Source organism: Dermacentor andersoni, chromosome 2 (assembly GCF_023375885.2).
Source record: "Dermacentor andersoni chromosome 2, qqDerAnde1_hic_scaffold, whole genome shotgun sequence".
Classification (NCBI taxonomy): domain Eukaryota; kingdom Metazoa; phylum Arthropoda; class Arachnida; order Ixodida; family Ixodidae; genus Dermacentor; species Dermacentor andersoni.
In genome coordinates, this window is record NC_092815.1 from 68,396,043 (window position 1) to 68,414,592 (window position 18,550).

At 43.5% G+C, this 18,550-nt stretch overlaps 1 protein-coding gene across 1 annotated transcript; it reads left to right on the top strand.

The window, feature by feature from the left end:
* The first annotated feature begins 1,961 nt into the window (after positions 1 to 1,961).
* LOC126541922 (uncharacterized) lies at positions 1,962 to 11,810 on the top strand. The gene is made up of 4 exons (XM_050188892.3): positions 1,962 to 2,655; positions 6,552 to 6,818; positions 9,018 to 9,244; positions 9,889 to 11,810. Exons 2-4 carry the CDS (start codon positions 6,561 to 6,563, stop codon positions 10,604 to 10,606), a joined length of 1,203 nt encoding a protein of 400 aa, XP_050044849.1. The 5' UTR covers positions 1,962 to 2,655; positions 6,552 to 6,560; the 3' UTR covers positions 10,607 to 11,810.
* Positions 11,811 to 18,550: the final 6,740 nt, after the last annotated feature.

Here is an 18,550-nt window from a genome sequence, read left to right on the forward strand (position 1 = left end):
CGGATCCTCGACACACACTACAACCACACTTTTGTATTCAAAGCTGTTTCTTTTCTTTTTTTATCCAGGGTTGTTGTTTTTTTTCGCTGACAAACACAACCTTCGTATGATGTAGCCTGCTGCTGTTGCCACAATTGTACAAACCCCCATTTGTTTCCTGTTTAAGATGTCCCTCCGACAGTTTTTACTTCGGGACCTCCGATTGTGCAATTATACTTCACCTGTTTGTGCTGCTGTTTGTACCTACTGATGAAAATAAATTCAACTTCAACAACAACACACGCACACGCACACACACACTTTTAAAAAAAGAAAACGCATAGATGCAATTTTAAAAGCAAAAGTTATCACATGTCATGACACACCATGCAGTTACCGGTATATTTTGTGACCATACAAGAAAGGCATCCGAATTGCTGAAAACTTGCAAAAAAAAAAAAAAAGAACCTGAAAGTCTGATGTAATAAAATGCAGCTTATTCATCGCAGTTCTGTCTAGCACAGGTTCCTTTAAAATTCGATCATGTCACTTTTCATTGACTAATTGATAGCCCTGGTATCTAGGCAGGAACCTTTACAGCGCTTTTTTTTTCTATACTTTGCGTAGTCTACAAGATTGCCATGCAGAAGAATGTCTTTTTCTCTTCCCCCATGACTTTTTTGTTGCTCCTATCGTCATTATATTTTGGGACATGGCAGACCCCAAGCTAAGTTTGTCGTAACACTGCTATAGCATTTTCATGTTCTGTTACATTCATAAATATAATGGTGCTAAGAAACAATATAGCCCGTGAAAAGCATTATATTCTGTCGCCAAATTTGCTCTCTCGCAAGGAAGCAAATATGTTAGGAAGACTTGCTGTTGGGCTATAGCTGGTTCATACGATATGGAGTAAAATTGAAAGAGGGCAAGAAAGGTACGTACAAGACTGGGCAGTACAAGCGCTTGTGCTGTTCAAACATTTCCGCGTCATTGTTGCGCTCTTTCAGTTGTGCTCCAAGCAAATATCTGCTCTGCTCCACAATACAACCCTAACTGAATTATGTATCATAAATTAATGCTTGCATCACAGAACAACCCGAATGCCTTTCTCGTTCAAGAAGTTACGCTAGGATTCAAACACTCTGGAATTCTTTGCATGCTGACACTTTGTGTGCTGGCAACTTTATCTCTTATCCTCAGGAGAAAAATGAACAAATCCACGAAGTAAATGATGTCACTCAGTGACATCGTCGGCGCCGCTGTTTTTATGTGAAAGAAACTGAGGAAATGAAGTTAACTTTTCACCTGCTGCAGAAACACTAATCTATCAGTCTAGCCTCGTTTAGTGGTTGTCTTTAGCCTCCCGTTAAGGTTCTTCCCGGCTTACTGAAAACTCCAATTTAGAGAATCGACCATTACGCCTACAATTTGCAGTCACACAGTTCTGAAGATTTACAAGCAAAAAAGCATTGTCAACGGTAACATATCGCGCTATTACAGCGTCTGCAGCTTACAAGGATTGACAGAACAAGTAAATATGGAAGAGTGCACAGAGCGATATGAGGATGGTCGAAAACACTGCTACTCAGCCCTAGAAATTACAATGCATGTGATCCTCCCAAAAAACGAGGCACGCACTGCAGTAGTTGCCTATTCTAACGATGAAAGCCCGCGATACCTCGCACAAAGTATTACACACGTATAAGTTTACTCAATAAGCGACGGGAGCTTGCCCCACTAACTTATCGAGAGGCAAATGCAAAATTCCGCGCAAGTGTCACTCTACTTGCTACCTAGCCTGTAGAAACTTGCGGTGGATGTGTACCTGCGGGTAAAATGGTTTCTAAATTTCCAAACAGCGCCAGGAAACGCGACTTTTTTGTCCCGTTTCCTGGCGCTGTTTGTAAATTTAGAAACGTGTACCAGCTATCCCAACAGCAAACTCTTCTGAACTAAAAGGCTTCTTGCTAGCGGCGCCAGATTTTTGAGGCTACCATGTTTCAATAACTCCCGTAGCTACTAACCGCATAGCTGCAACAACGGACTCTCCCGCTATCGAGTCCAAAGGCCACGTGCACACGCCATGTGTCGACTGTGGTTTCCGCGCAGCCAAGATGCCAAAACGCTGGTCGCCCGCAGAGATGCGGCAAACGGCAACCCCTGGGCGAGGGTGAACAACTCCCTTCGCCGCTCTTCACTAGGCGTCTCGCTCGTACACAAATAGATGGCAGCACCCGGCTGAAGCCGTCTTGAGTCTTCGTGATCTTTTTTTTTTTTAATCTATCTTTTTCACTCCCTTTAACTTTGAACGACCGGCTGGCCTGGCGGCGGGAGAGGATGCCGGCGGCGGCACTTAGCGCTCACGATCTAGCTGCTGCCGTCGCTGCGGGCTCGAGAGGCACAGCGCTCTCAAAACCAGTTTGTCTCTATACCCCCGCCGAACAACGGCGTACCCGACGGCGCAAACCTGAGACGAAGTCTGCGCGATCCGCGCTGACCGAGGCAGCTTCGGGTTTCAGACCATGGAACGCATGGAATCGCCGAGTGGCTGAGGGCCTTGACGACTAACCACGCTGGAGAGCGAGGTTCATCCTTCGGTTCTCGCTCGGAGTTCAAAGCTCCGGGAGCGGTGGCCCCCTCCGCGAACATCTCTGCCACGTTTGTTGACGTCCGGTAAGCGTTCTTTTCTGTCACTCGACTCCTTGACGTCCGGTAAGCGTTCTTTTCTGTCACTCGACTCCATGTGCGTCTTCCGTCTGTGCTAAGTGGCTTGGCGGTCGCTTTCGCTCGCTCGGTTTCTCATTGCAGATGCTCTGCAAATTCAATTGCCGTCATACGAGCTTCTTCCATCGTCACGCTCAAGGCGAAACGCAGAGCGACTGGTGGCTAGTCACGTCAAGTAGATTCGCTTCCCGTTCCGCAAAGCCTCGTGCTGATGACTCATGGGAAGTGCACTAACTCAGATAGGAAGCATTGCTTAAAGAATATATTCACTTTGAGATTTGTCGGTTACTCAGCCAGCGCATTAAGTGCAGCTTGTATCTTTTATGTCGCTAGCGCACTTGACCCGCAACCGGTCAAGACGGGGTCACCAAATGAAGCGCGACTGGCTGCTCTCGGGCGGCGTCTTGTCATTTGCGTGGCCTCCTTACTCGCGTCGTTAAAAGCACCACTTTTATTTAGACTCATGTTCATAAATTGCTACTTTGTTTTTTCTGCTTCTGTAAAGGTGGAAGGAGTAACCCAGTATCGCGAGCATTCATGTGGTGCTATAAGTTGGTAGGCATGGTCCACATGTGGCACAAATCACTGTAGTCGATCATTACCAGCGGCGCGTGTTATCGCGGAAACAGCAGTGTCACTCTGTCGCTCTGGAATTTCCTACTTCTTTTCGTTTTCCACTTTGACGTTTTCATTCTTCACGCCCGACTGCCTTGTTCTTCCCCAACTCCGACCGACAGCAGGGGAACTATTTTCGATCGCGCTAGTGTCATAGATCACGAGAGAGACAGGCCCGAGTGCGAAGTTTCTCGACATGAGAAAACGGCGGTTTCGGTTGCTTGAAGGCGCGCTCCGGCGTGAAACAAAGACACTCATAAACACAAGAGCGCGCTGAAGAAAAAAATAATAATAAACAAGAGAAGGCGATCTGGCTCGCGGAGCATGGAGCACACACGCTGCTAGCATGCCACGGGCAACGGGGGCCCGTGGTGGGGTCTAGAGCGAGTTATTTTCGGTTCGGAACCTCCGAGAAGAATACATGGTTGATTGGGTTGAATAAAGGGTGAATGGCCGTCGCGGCGATTGCCACAAGAGACAGATGATGCCGGGACCCATTGTGTGCATATGGCGAGAGAACGCTGTCGAAATATCCAGCTGTAGGAAGCCCACAGGATGAAGATTTCACTTTGTTCAGTTCAGCTTAGCGCAGCAACTGCTGCTGCTAGGCCCTGCAAGAAAAGATCGCAGACCCAAAGCTTATATAGTGACATCATTTCTAGATGTGATGTGCCCCGTCAGCACAACTGGGTGAAGCTTATATTCTTGTGGCCCAATTTTGTTTTACCAAGGACTAAAAACGTGCAAATATTGAAACTTTTTTTGACAGGGCATCAAGAAAGATATAAAGGATGATTGCCCTTTCTGTCTTTCTCAAATGAAATAAAGATAACTGATGCTATGCAAAATGCATATCAGCATTGATGAAGTGTAAATAAATTAAATTAATAATAACAATAATACTTTATTTGTATTCAGGAAGGGTGTGGCCAGGCATGCACAGCTGCAAAAGGCAGAACTACCCACACCAGGGTAGCTTGCTAGGGTAGCAATAAGACATCCAAGGGAAAGAGATGGACATCATGAAAATAATGTGTGGTAATGAGGGCAAAACAAAGTGATGCATATGAACATTGCAGAGTTCAGTTGATTGTATGCTAATGTAAGATTGAAAACTGTAATACTACATGTTTTCCATAGATGCAAGCATCATGAGCTCCAGTAGGGAAAGCAGTTGTGTGATTGCATATTCAAGTAACCTGTAGGCAGTCTAAAAGGGATAGATGCATCCATTCGTAGTTCATTGCTATTCATTGTGTGAAAGAATTAACTGCTAGTTGCTCCCTATCTGAAGTTGATTTCTCTTGCAGTTGAAAAAAAGAAAAATTTTCATTAGGACAGGATATTGTAGCAATAGCTGACTATTGCTGGCTTATAGTATAACATTTGAGAGTATTATTTGATGCATTCTTGAATACAAATCAAATAACCTACTGCTATTTGAAACCGCAAATATCTTCAAAAAAAAATAAAGAAAGCACCCTGCACTTCAGATATGCACACAACTCATAAATAACCATACTCTGAATTGCATTACTCATAAAGAGTATGTGCAGGAAAACATGGTGGGAAATTATATACAAGTTAGTTCTTTTGAAATATGGCATATAATTTTTTTCTCCATGCAAAATTGAGGCATATAAATGCATATAATTTGTTCTTCAGCAAGTTCATCTTTTTGTTTTGTTACTGGCATATTGACTATTACAGTAATTTGAATGTCACTCTTGCCTTATTGTACTGAGCAAACTTAAGTTGCATCTAAATTAAGCATTAAGTTCAGCCCAGTGTTCAGTTTTCAGTACATAAGGTCAGATATTAAGAATGATAACTGTAATTATGGTATGTTGTTGCACTCCATGTCTTACTAGAAAATTGAAATCGTGACTTACCCGCTGTGGTTGCTCAGTGGCTATGGCGTTAGGCTGCTGAGCACGAGGTCGCGGGATCGAACCCTGGCCACGGCGGCCACATTTCGATGGAGACGAAATGCGATAACACCCATGTATTTAGATTTAGGTGCACGTTAAGGAAGCCCAGGTGGTCGAAATTTCCGGAGTCCTCCACTACGGCGTGCCTCATAATCAGAAAGTGGTTTTGGCACGTAAAAACCCATAATTTAATTTTAATTTTGAAATCGTGACTTAAGATATTCAGAGTAAATTCAGTATGACACATCGGGAGCAAATATACTAAATGTATATGATAGAAACTCGCAAAGATTACAATAGCCGGGTCGCGAAACGGCGGCTCGGAACTCTGGCACCTGTACCGCATCCCCCATATTTCTGCCTCTAAAGACCAGCTTCCTGTGGGTTCTAGAAGAACTTTAAGGTGCTTGCTTTATGAACAAGGAAGCACAATCTAGGGGCATAATGAGGAAACACTGCACGAGTGGCATTCTCTGTGACCATCAGCTGCGTTGGACAATAATAAATAACAAATTGCCGCACCCCCCTTTCTAAAAAGACGTTTTTTTATGGCTCTTTGCATATGCCTGTCTGGCTGCCTCTGCAATAGACCTTTTCTATAATTTCAAAGCTAGCTTTCCCGCCAGGCAGTTTGCACAGCTAATGGCAATACAGTCATTTTTGCATTCCATACAAATGTGCAGTTTGCTTGTCCTCCGACATAGAAAATGTAAGTGTGGCTCTCACGATAAAACCACGCACAAGAGACAAGCCCCACAATGTGCAGCTTACTACTTCATCTTCATTTGAACCATAATTGGTGTCACCATGAGTTGGGCAAATAAGCAGTGCAGAGAAGCACACTTGTGAATTTGGAAAATGGTCTATTGTTGTTGGAGCACTAGTACAATTTAAGCGGCAGCACATTACTAAGTACAGCAGTCAGCCATCTCTGTAACAGAAAGCAGGTACAATTTTATGCTCATATACAGACTTACACAAAGTAAGAAAGCAAGTATCAAAGTGAACTTCTAACATATTCCTAGCGTACGAAAAAATTAATAAATCATTTGCATTTGCTTTAAGCAAATGTAAGAATGCATGTAGTGGTAAAGATGGTTTAATTTTCAATGAAACACTAGCTCAGTGCATTATACACATGACATTGGCTGCTAAATAACCACAGCTGCTTCTTTTATATAAATATTTGCTGATTTATATATATATATATATATATATATATATATATAAAGTAAGTTGCGGTGGAATGAGTTGAGATGTACCTGGGAATTTAGGAAAGCTGTTTGCTTCAAACTACAGGTGCCCACCATGCCTTCAAGGGAGCAGCCCAGGACCAGTTCATTTTCCTGCAGCAGTCCAAACTGCACGGGTCTTATGCTGGGTTCTGTGGCTTCGGTGCTGGTGATTGGAGGCATCTTCTTGGCCTTCCACAACTGGGACTACAACTGGCTTCTTGTGACCGGCATTGGGTCACTACTAGTCCTTATTGCGGCTGCGGTGCCTTTCTGCAGTCGGGAGAGTGGCAGACCGGTTCACAGCAAGCGAAGAAATAGTAGTTTGCACATGGTGAGACTGCAGTGATTAGCGCCATTGTTGTTTTAGTATTGCTCATGTCAAAGAGGACAACTACTCTGGTTAAAAAGCAAGTTGGATAAGAAGGACATTTTAAGGACATGGTTTCCAATATAACTTGAGGGGGTATGTGGGGACCATTCCAGAGCACAATATTTGATTGGTTACTGGCCTACTAAAAAAAAAACAAGAAGCTAGGCGAGACAAATGTAATGACCTATCTCAAGATGCATTCTTCATACAGATTGAGATGAAATTGAAAACAAAAAAACTAAAGGCTGCAGCTGAAAACTGCAATTAGAATTACTTGTGATAGGAAGTTCAGCTCTAAATTACACGTGGTGCTGTTGATGTATGTGTCCCTGATCATCAACTGTCATTTCAGCTGCACATTGATGAACTTGCGCTAGCAAGGCGCAGATAGTGCGTATCTTGGTGAAGTCTGCGTTTCCTGTGGCGTGGCATTGCGGCGCCATACAGGGTGCACACCGCCAATGACTATTGCTTCCAAGATTTCGGTGCACACCTTGGTGCCTTTTCCCACCTTTCTTGTCGGACATATGACACGCAAGCAGCTAGCTTCAGACAGCATAACACGAACAACTGGCTGTATTCTCAGTCAATATTTTCAGAGGTCCTTGTACATGATCGAACGTCCAACGCAATAGTATGTTAGAGTAACACGCACCTTGTCAGCTTGCTTAACGAATGAATGCACACAGAAAGTGATATACCCAAAGTAATATACTGAGAATACAGCCCCCATGCAAACATTAACTGTAACTTGCTATTACAAGAAAATTTTGCTTTATTAGGCATCTCGGAGGAATATATGACACACTAAGCTTCAGACAATAGGCTTTGTGAAACAGGGCAAACACTAAGTATCGTAAGTAAAACATGGCATACATTCAACAAGAACATATAAAAAAATCAAGATGCTGCTTTCGTCATTGGTTCATGAAACAAAACAAACAAGATTGATGATTTTGGCTGTCTTATAGAAGGGCCTAGGGCCTGCAACCATTTTTGGGCATGGTAAGTAAACTTGTGTAATTGCTAGATGATACTGACACAAATATCTTAGCCAAATGCCCTGTACGTGGAGCTGGGAGCCCTCAATTTCACTCGAAATAGCTGCCTACCTTTGAGCCTTTTCAAAGCCCTTGCCATTTTCTTCAATGGCGTCATTAGAGGGGGTGGAATGACAAGAAAATTATTTGTCAAAATGAAAAGGCGCCAGGTGCACTTCGCCGAGTAGAACAATGGCACTATGTGCTGTATACAGAAAACAAAAAGGAATGGAAATTTGCAGGAGGGTGCCCTTAGCAAAGATTAATGACTTGGGGTGCTGCTGACTCTAGTGACACCACTGATTTTCTTTATTCTTACACTAGCATAAACATTATGGCTATTGGGAGGATTTCTCAAATGCCGCGACATATATAGCAGTGCCTCCAGTAAAAGTAAGAGAGGAGAGCCATCACTGGTGCCATGGTGGTGCCACGTGGCTGTCACTGCCAACCCTGCGGCCTCCGAGATGGGCAGCATAGCATGACAGTTTACACTATCTTGGAAGCCATGCCGATATAAAAGCTTGGCGTAATGTTGGTTAGAGCATGGTGAGTGAAGCATTTGATTGCCATCAGCTCTGTTACTGAAGGTGCATTCAAAATATTTACAATCTTTACTGAAAAAAATTCAGGGGGCGATTGCTTATTTCTTACGAGGCATGTTCCACATTTTCCGTTACGATGTCGTAGAGCCACATTTATTAAAACTAATGTCAGCTCCCTCATTTTTGACATGCAGTAGCACTGCACATATGAACAGATAGCCACAACTGACATGCAAAGACATAAATTGTAAATGACATAATGCCATGTGTCTTGCAGCAGTACGTTTAAAGTGTTCCAGACATGGTTGTTTTCCTGTGACTGCCTTAACATTTTGGAAACTTGGTTAAAAAGGTCTCCAGATGACCTGTGTGGGAGAGCTTTGAAGTGTCAGCAGAGGATAACGATAAATGTTTATGAACGATAACGTTTATGAACGATAAATGCATTAATGAATGTTGTGCTCTCTTTTGAACAAACACAAACACTTAGCAAGTATTTGCAAAGACTTGCATGAGGTAACCATTGTGTACTAATTGACACCATGTAGGGACATTCATTTTCGTGTTGTTTCCAGGCCAACAGCGAAACACTCCCGTCAGCTCCTCCACTAAGCGCCACATACTCTGTCAGTCAACTGTCACTGAACATCCTGCCTCCATTGTATCCTGGATGTGATGAACTACCACCATGTCCACAAAACAGCCCACCAAACAGTGTTCCTGTCAACCACATCATGAACATCAATGGACAGAGCTACCTTCTATTGCCCATTGTATCGCCTACGGCACAGACTAGTACCAAGTAAGTCAACCTTGCATGGTACATTTCGGCAGCTAGAACAACAAAAATGTCTTGCTAAGCTCGCATATTTTGCTTCTACAAAAAAACAAGAAAGGACAATTTTATTCACCATTATTGATACCCTAAGTGGCCTTGCAAACAAAAGACTAATTCGCACTAGACTAGTAGAATATGCTTTCTAAGCTGTACCACCATTTCCTTTGTAGATGGAGATCGGTTATTAAATGCAGAAAATTATAAAGGATTGCATGCCTAACGTGCAGTGCCCATAATGTCTTGATGATGCCATGGATTTGTGATGTTCTCTATTCTTTGATTCTTTCCTGTGCAAGTGAAGCCCATAAAATTGACCAGTCTGAGTTATATTTCAGTGCAATGCAATCTTCCTTTATTAATAAAGAACTGCTCAGACTCAGTCAGATGCCGTCAGAAAATCGAGGGAATTACTGTAGTACAATTTCATCATGGCTTCGTCTTCTATTTGTTCTTATTTACACAATTTTTAACATGACTCTATTCGTGGCAGAAGAGCATAATCTATCAGCCCAGAGTAACTAATTATTTCTATTTAGTGTAATTTTAATCCAGCCACTAGGACTACAGGAAGCCTTTATATAAATTACTTATTGCTTTTTCCTTCACAGCACCGCTATAGAGGCACAGAATCCCTGCTATTCAGCTGCCCTCTCCTGCCTTCAGGTTGAGCTGCCAACAAAACAAGAAAGTGAGCGGCAGAATGAATGCAACCCTGTGGTTGAGGCGAATGTTGTGTCAGAAGCACCAGTCACAAACTCTTCAATATCGACAACACCGAGGGACCTCCTTTGCGAGTCTCCGTCAGCAGAAGACACCACATCTCCACTGGCCACATCACCACTGCCAACAAGTGTGTCCAGTGCACCCGCCATCCAAGTGTTTGATGCAATCCCACTCACAACGCCAACAGCCGAACGCCGCGAACCAGGCACTCCTACGGTAACACACAGTTCGGAAATAGCCAATTGCAACAGCAATCGAGCCAGTCGAACAAACTCTGTCAATGAGAGGACAACAGTTGTTCTGCCAGACGATCTTCTTGGTGCCTCAGAGACTGATGTTGCCATCAGTGACCAATTGCCGCTCATTGTCATCGACCCCGAGAACTCCGAAACAGTTCCTGAAAATGCTCCGAACAACACTGCGCCAAGCACAAATGCATCACAAGCAGAGAACGACACAGACTTTTTGCTGACAGTGGGAGCAGATGCCAGTGATGTGGATGATGATGACAGGCTCGTTGGGGCCACACCCCCGCCCAGCTACGACGAAGTGGCAAGTGAAAGAAACCTGAGTGCATTTGAAAGTTCTTTTGGAACACTGTGATTGCCACTGTGATTCTGGACTATAACTGTCATAGTGAAGTCACGTCAGTTTGCCTTGAGGAAGTGTTACAACATTTCAGCTTCTTCTGGACAGCAGCTATGCTTTGGAAGCCCACTAGTGGAATGTTTGTGAAGCACTTACGAACTGGCATTTAGGAATGCAGCTGTCCGAAGTGATCTTTTAGTGCTCTGCTGGATCTGGAGTGCATTTTAAGGAAAGGAGGGTTAGTCGAGGCACTTTGCTGGGCGGGGTGCTCTTGAATGTGTCTGTACTAGTGGACAGGCAACAGGGTCAGTGCCCTTAGTGCAGAAAAAAAAGTTTTGGGTGAACACGGTATGTGAATATGCATAACTGTAGACAGGGTGTTAAGGAAAGGATGCTGCACGGTGAAAAAAAAATGCAATGATGTGAAATTATGCATGAAATTTTCTTTTAAGCCTGTTCAGTTCTCATTATGCTTGCAACCTGTTAAATAATCTTTAATCAAGAGACATAGAAAGTTAAGTGAGGTCACCTTGTAAAATTAACATTCTTGGTTTGGGACTGAAAGTATCTCTTGCTGACATCACGGTGCAGTTTCTTTTCGGTGCCAATGGTTGAGAGATGGTGAATGAGTGATCTGAGAGTACATTTATGTAAGGCAGCTAATTTTACAAAATGCAGTGATCAAAATATAGACATTATATACACTGCCAGCAAACAGAACTGTTAATGTACTTGAGTTGCCTACAACTTGAATGTGCAGAGAAGATCTCGCTCTGAAAAAGTAACTTTTTAGGTTTATGACAAAACTAGGTGTGTCTGTACTGCGCTTACAATGCGTATTTAGACACGATGTGGCAATATGACTTCTGTGGATAGTTGCTCAATATTGCAGCCCCTGTCACAGAATATTTTAGGGCAGCAAAACATTCCTTTTATGACTGGCTTTTCTGTCGCGTTGTAGTTACTTCATGGTTGCACATGAAGCTAATGATAAAATATTGTGTTCTCAAGTTATTTTATCATACGTTGCTCGACTTTACATTTTGAAATCTTCCAGCGCATCTCCTCTCGTTGCAAGAAAGCTGAATCTTATTTTTATGTGGTACTTTGACAGCATATGTGTAAGACGACGACTTGCTGACTGAGTCAGAAACTAGGGTCCAAGCAATTGTTGTTCCTTTCGCACTGCCTTTGAGAAAAATAAATCTTGCAAAACGTGTGTGTGCTTGAATGTGTCGCACAAGCATATACCAAGTTTATCAGCGATGACTGTCGTTAATTATTCAAAACAGGAGGTTACGAGATTAAAAAAATTTTTGAGGGCCAGAATACATAGCAGTGATGAGCATCACTACATGAGAATCGACATTAAGCCCATTAATTAAGAAATGTTCAGTAATTGACTTAAATTAATCATTTCAAATTGTGGATTTTACAGCTAAGTGGTGAAAGCATGTTCTCTTTGTAGAAATCCCAAGGCTAGCACTAGTTTTAAGTTGTCTGTGCAGAGACCAAAATCCGTATATATATATATTATATCTTATTTATATAGTATATTGATTTCCCAGTAATGTGCAATGCCAATAATTTGTTATTAGCATATATTCAGCACACATCGATAATGCTTAAGAAATTTTTTTTTTTTTAGATCTGATAATTCATTATATTTGTGTTCATTGCACAGAGGTTCAACTATTTCAAGAGAGTGCATGAAGGGGCGAGGGAGTCCTTTATGAAAGGGAACATGCGAGCACATGGCCTTTACTGTGCGGAGGCTGGTTAGAGCGCTAGCAAGAGGAAGCACATTGGCTTGTGGCATCATCTATTCGCTGCCAGAATAACCTGGCATAGCTAATGGACAAGTGCATGCTAGACCCCCACCCCAACTCGCCGCTCCCCACTGATATATGATGTGGCAATCCACTGAACTTTGCCTCATTGCCTGTTGTCAGGGCTACAAGCAGCCTGCAGATAAGCCACGTGCTCGCATGTTCCCTTTCATAAAGGACCCCCATGTACGTACAAATTTCAAAGATGTCGAATTGCTGCTTTAACTTTGAACTTGTCATCGCCAGCTGAGTGTCATAGTGATCAGCTGGTTAGATTAATTGTCCCAATATTACATATTCTGTGTCCTTTTTTAGACTGTTGGAATTCCTCATAGAAAGAAGATCAAGGGTAGTCCTATAGTACCATAACAGTGCTAATCATAATCGGTATGTGCTCCTCATAAATCATTCAGAGTACCATATTTACTCAATTCTAACACACTTTTTTACAGAAGAATGTGCTCAAGTATGACATGCTGTTCGAATCGAGCACGAAACTAAAACTACAGTAGGCTGTGTCCAAATCCTAGCCCCCAAATCTTCTATCCCACTATGCTGGCATTGAACAGCAATGAGTGATGCCTGGTCCACTATGGTTGGGATGACAAATTTTCTTTTTCTAAGTAAGAAGAAGTGGGTATTCCTCTTTCTTGCCAAGAAAAATCTGGTGAGGAAACAATCGAGGCTATTGCATTTTCCATTTCTGGGCATGAAAAACCAAGGGCACATTGGAATCAACTATATATGGTGGGTTTGCGAGTGCTGCTAGCTTTAGTGGCAGCTGCTTTCCTAGTCTCTTCATACACAACACTTCGCAACGCAAGAATGTAATAGTAACGAATTCAGTGGCCATTACACACATTCAACGAGCTCACTGCTGACAATGGGCCCTCTGGCCACGCTATTGTGCGGTGTAAATGACTGCATGCAGGCATGGCCATGTCTATCGAACGCATTTCATAATGAGAGAACATTTTGTGAGTCTTCCTATTTGCTGGCACAACTAATATCTTGGCAAGCGGAATAACACAATCGAGTTCCTTCCATTTAGCTATGCTTGTTGAAGCAGTTCTCGAAAGTACTGTGCATATACAGTTAAACCTCGATATAGCGAACTTTAACATAACAAAACTATCGAGATAACGATTTACGTTTCCATAACCTCTTGTCCTTGGAACACTACGTACGTAGAAGCTCAATATAACAAAGTGTATTTGTATGCGACTTCAATAGAACGACATTTCGCTTTTGCCGCAAAGGAATGCCGAGACAATAGAGAGTTTCAGTTGGGCATCCGCAGCAGCTCTGCGCACGTAGAAAACCCGCGGAGGCATCAGTGTGCATGCGCAGTACGCAGGAGCACGCACGGTATCTTGCGTGCCCCTACAGCTTTTTAAAAGCTGCATAGCGTCCGCTGTGGGCTTTGCGAGACATTCTCGCGTGTCCACAAGAGCGCATTTTCGATATCGCTTTTGCCGAAGATGACTCCGCGGCTTGTGGTTTGACTTCGCGGCGGCTGATAATATGGCTACACGGTTTCATAAGGTAGCATATAGGGCGGCGCTGAGTAGCACACTACTGGTTCCTACGCATGCAGATCGGCAAGCCCCTTCTCAACTTTTGCGTCCGCCCTCCTACTGCCATATCGTGCGCTCACGCTTCGGTACGTATGCACAACCTCGCACGCTGCATACGGGGGTGGTTGCGGACGCCTAACTAAAACTGTCTAATAAATGAAAACTTCTGCGGACGCAGATGGTCAAATGATTGAATTACAAGCGGCTGCTTGCAAACGCACCTCTCAAATCGCCCGCGGCGCGAGACGAGCAGCGCCACAAGAGCGACCACTGAAGTGCAGCTGCATCATGTTCCGTGTAAAATCTAAGTGCGATAAGATTCATCGTGGCCGGCGCACTTTGTGCCTTTAGGTGCGAATGAAAGTTTGCGAGGGTGAGACAAGAAAGATGGCTTCACGAGTGCCGCCTTCCTGCGTGAGCGAAGCGAAGGAGATGGAGGGTATAGGAGTTGGAGGAAATCCCACCGCTGGCGCCAGTTGTAGGAGTTAAGGAGGACTTCGGGATGAAACACTTGGGAGGTTTTATTTACATTATTTACAGTGAGAGTCAATGAACAGTCTTAAAAGTCATTACGGGCAGGCAGCAACTCGGACGCTGCGGCCCGTCGCAAGAAGTTCGAGAGAGATGAATCAAGGGATTGCTCTAGGAATCCTCTAGAATGCTCTTCTGCTGCTCCCGGTCTGCGTCTTTTAAGCCCTTCGGTGTCTTGGCTTAAAACGACGTTCGGCCAATGGGCGAGCCCGCTCAGATGACGCCATCTTTGGCCAATGGTAGGCGCCCGTGCGGTGGTGTAACACCCGGCGGCTCCCTGCGGTCTTGCCTTGCTGACTTGCAATGCGCCGTCACCATAGAGGGAAGGGGGCGACGCCGGCAGGTTGTCATGGCGCATTACAGCCGTCTTTCTTCGGGACCCACTTTACCCGCAACAGTGCCAGGACGGAAGAGTCCCTTCCCCTCACTTTCGGGAAGAGCCAAGCAGTGAATAGCTCCACCGGCTGCACACGAAGTGGGGTCCGCCAACTTGTTTGCACGTGTGGTGCCTCAGGAATGTGGCATCTGCTTCTGCATTCCCTACTTAGCAGTGGTGCGATTCGATGTGGTCTGGGGAACTCGAAGTAGGCTCAGGAAACGGCCCCATATCTAATAAGGGGAGCACGCTGGCGGTAACGCCTTTTTCTCTAGGGTAAAACGTGATCAAGCGCGCGCGAGGGAGGGGTGGGTGTACTTTGCGATTTCTGGCGAGCCTCTCGGCCGTGGCTGTGCATGGCTGTAAGTGCAGCTGAGTGCATACGCAGCCGCCCACAGCTTTAGAAGTAATCTGCCGCACGCGCAAAGTGGGTATGCCGAGACGGCGTGGCAATATGTTAGCTGTCTTTCCACGCGTTTAGTATGGAAAGTTGCGTAATCTAGAGTTTCGGTGAGTTGTTGGAACGAGAGGCAGATAAGTATTCCCTCCCCGCTGCCGGCGCTTTTCATGATAGCGTCGTCTCAGTGCGGGCGACGCTATCAGCTGCGGGGACGAAGTGCACGCGAAAGCGTGGCTGGCTTCTCTCAACTCGTACCGCTGATGTTAAGGTATTGTCGACATAGCATGAAACCGTATCATTTGTCGCCGACTTTTGAAATTCATCAAAATAAGTTGCTTTCTCATTCAAATTTGCTTTTTTTTTTCGATTGCGCGATAATTCGCAAAATTCTGCAGCCCCTTGTAAAAAAATTGATCGAAGACGGTACTTATTTGCATAAAAGGTCGAATTTCAATGCAACGAAATTTCGATATAGCGAAGGAAATTGCCGATTTTTACCTACTTCGTTATATTGAGGTTTAACTGGACTACCTCAATGTTTTTTTCTCACCTTCACAAGTCTTTTTGCACAGTCAAACTTATGAGTGGCGTAGACAGGTATATTCAGGGCATAACACTTGCAGGAAACAAGAACATTAACCTAAAGCTTGTAGCCAGCAATGGAACCAACGATAGAGACCAGGGCTGGGATAAAACTATTCCAATTTGTTTTTATTCCAAATCTGCAAGTGATTTGGCCTGTCACAGGGGGCTAATGGCAGATTTGGAATAAAGACATAAAAATAGTTTGTTATCTCAGCCTAGTTTTTAACTTGTCTTTGTCAATCTCTTCATTGAACTTGGCAATCTCACAGAACTTGTATGGAAACTTAATGCATGTGCAAAAAAAATTATAATTCAATATGTAAAAAAAAAAGTGTGCTGATCCCACACATTGTGGGAATCTGTTATGCGAAGCATTTTGCAGGTAGCTGGCAATTTAGCATTGTTTGGAGTTCCGCAATGCATTACCAGGTTGACCAGTGTGTTTGTGTAAAGCCAATTTTTGTGTGTGCCATGAGTACAGAACTAAATTAATGCGAGCAGCATGACTAGCAGCATGAAGGTGCAAGTTGGGCACGAAACATAGAAACTAAATGCTCACTGATGGCAGCATGTGGTATCACTTAGAGGACACAAATGGGTGACTTGATGGTGACACTGTAGCACAACCTTAAGAGGAAGCTTTAGCTCAGGTGCTCCTATCTAAATGCATGTCAAAGCAGAATTCGTTTTTCTAGGCAACCACTGCACCAAATTTGAAGAGGTCTGTTGCATATAAAAGAAAAACTTAAAACCTAGTGACAGTAGGTTTCGAAGTTTTTATTTAGGTCGTCAATTATTTATTAAAAATTGGCAAAATCGCAAATTTTCAGGAAGCGAAACTATCAAGTTTACAACTCTGTAACTCGGCTATGAAAAACGATATCACAATTCTGTGAATTGCATCTAATAGTACATCTAAAGCGGACAAAATAATATGTTATACATGAATCTCAAGTAATTTAGTAAGATGGAATTACAGCTTTTGTAGAACCCTTGTACAAAACGTAAGGAATTCACGTAAGATATAAATTTACATATTGAATTTGTCTGCTTTGAATGATCTAATGGATGCCATTTACAGAACCGCAATACCTGTTCTTGATGCAAAGCTATTAATTTGTAAACTTCATGCTTCTATTGTTTTTGAACTTTCGAATTTTGAAATCTTTTTAAACAAAATTCAGGCCCTAAATTTAAATTCCGCTGCCAACAGTCACTAGAATTTCACCTTCTCTCTCAAATGCAACAAATTTCATTAAAATTGGTGCAGGGGTTATTTCAAAAAAGTGTTTCTGCATTTTACATGTATTTGAATAGGCCACGTCGGAGCTGGGCCCGAGCCAAAGCTTCCTCTTAAAGGAACTCCGGCGTTTTTTCAACCATATTAGGATATTGTCATATTCAAATGGCATTGACAGTCCTGTCACCAGTAGGGTGGTTCAATTTGCTTAGAAATTCATCAATAACTTTAGATAACCAATAAACGAGATAGCGACACTGAAACAGGTAGCTGCTACGTGTGACATCACAATGAGTCGATGACATCAGGTCCTACACTACCATAATGTAAACACGCAGAATGCATGCTAAACACGTAGTACATGTGGCACTAATGCCAAACAAGCGTAGCTGATGCTGTCTCCCGATGACCCAGGGAGCTTTTACAGATTTTCCGAACTAGACTGCGGCGATTTCAGCGAGGGTGGCGGTGTTGTCTCCGACGTCACAAACACAGGGTGGCCAGTAGAAAGTCATGAGTTGGAAATGCAACCAATCTTTAAAATTCATTTTCACGAAAACTAAATGACTTGCAGCCATATTGTTTGGCACATATAATCAGAGTGCAAAAGAGAACATATATTAAAAATTTCGTTAAGATCAGTGGACATTGAAAAACCACTGGAGTTGCCCTTTAAGCCTGTGTCCTTTTATAGCCATTCGAATGAGTGGCGTGGCACAGCTGCTCACCTTGGCTGAGTCGTGATGACACTGCCATAGGTGGGATTCAGTGCAGTGTTGTCATACTCAGATACTATGTGCACCAGGAAAGAGCACACCTCAATGTTTGATTCAGTGGCCTGGCAATGACGAGAAGGGCCATGAAAATGCAGTAGAAGCTTTGGGAGGGACGAAAAGGCGGCACGTTGCTGTCTGGTGCTTGTAAATTAATGCTTACTCGTGGGAAACTTTCTTTTCAATCACTGTTTGAATGAATGCTACCATTACCTGGTGTTCTGCTACCAAGATTCTGGGGCCATCTTACATGTACCACCTGGCTCGAGCGCAGATGGCACACGAAAAGCAGAGGTGAGAGTTGTGTTAACAAAGCTGGAATGACGAAGTGACAATCATCACGAACATGAGCTCATAGTCATAGGCCCAAGTTAGTAGACAACTTAGTCCATTAGTTCAGCACAAGTTCTTGTCATGGTAATGTCATGGTAATCTCGTTCCAGTCATGCATGTCATGACATTCATGGGAATCATGTCATGGATTGAAATAAACACCATATTTCTTCCAATAATCTTTTGACATAAATGACATGACATAACATTAATGTCACACATGCATGCCATGACAGGCATATCCAGGATATAGTGAAGAAATGCAAGTCATTCAATCCATTATAGCCATCACATTTATGACATTGATGTCATGAC

Bases quoted from the DNA above. Each gene is read 5' to 3' on its own strand.
- LOC126541922 (XM_050188892.3), top strand. From the start codon at position 6,561: ATGCCTTCAAGGGAGCAGCCCAGGACCAGTTCATTTTCCTGCAGCAGT. The intron at 6,819-9,017 runs GTGAGACTGCAG...TGTTGTTTCCAG, and splicing joins GAAATAGTAGTTTGCACATG to GCCAACAGCGAAACACTCCC. The intron at 9,245-9,888 runs GTAAGTCAACCT...TTTCCTTCACAG, and splicing joins ACGGCACAGACTAGTACCAA to CACCGCTATAGAGGCACAGA.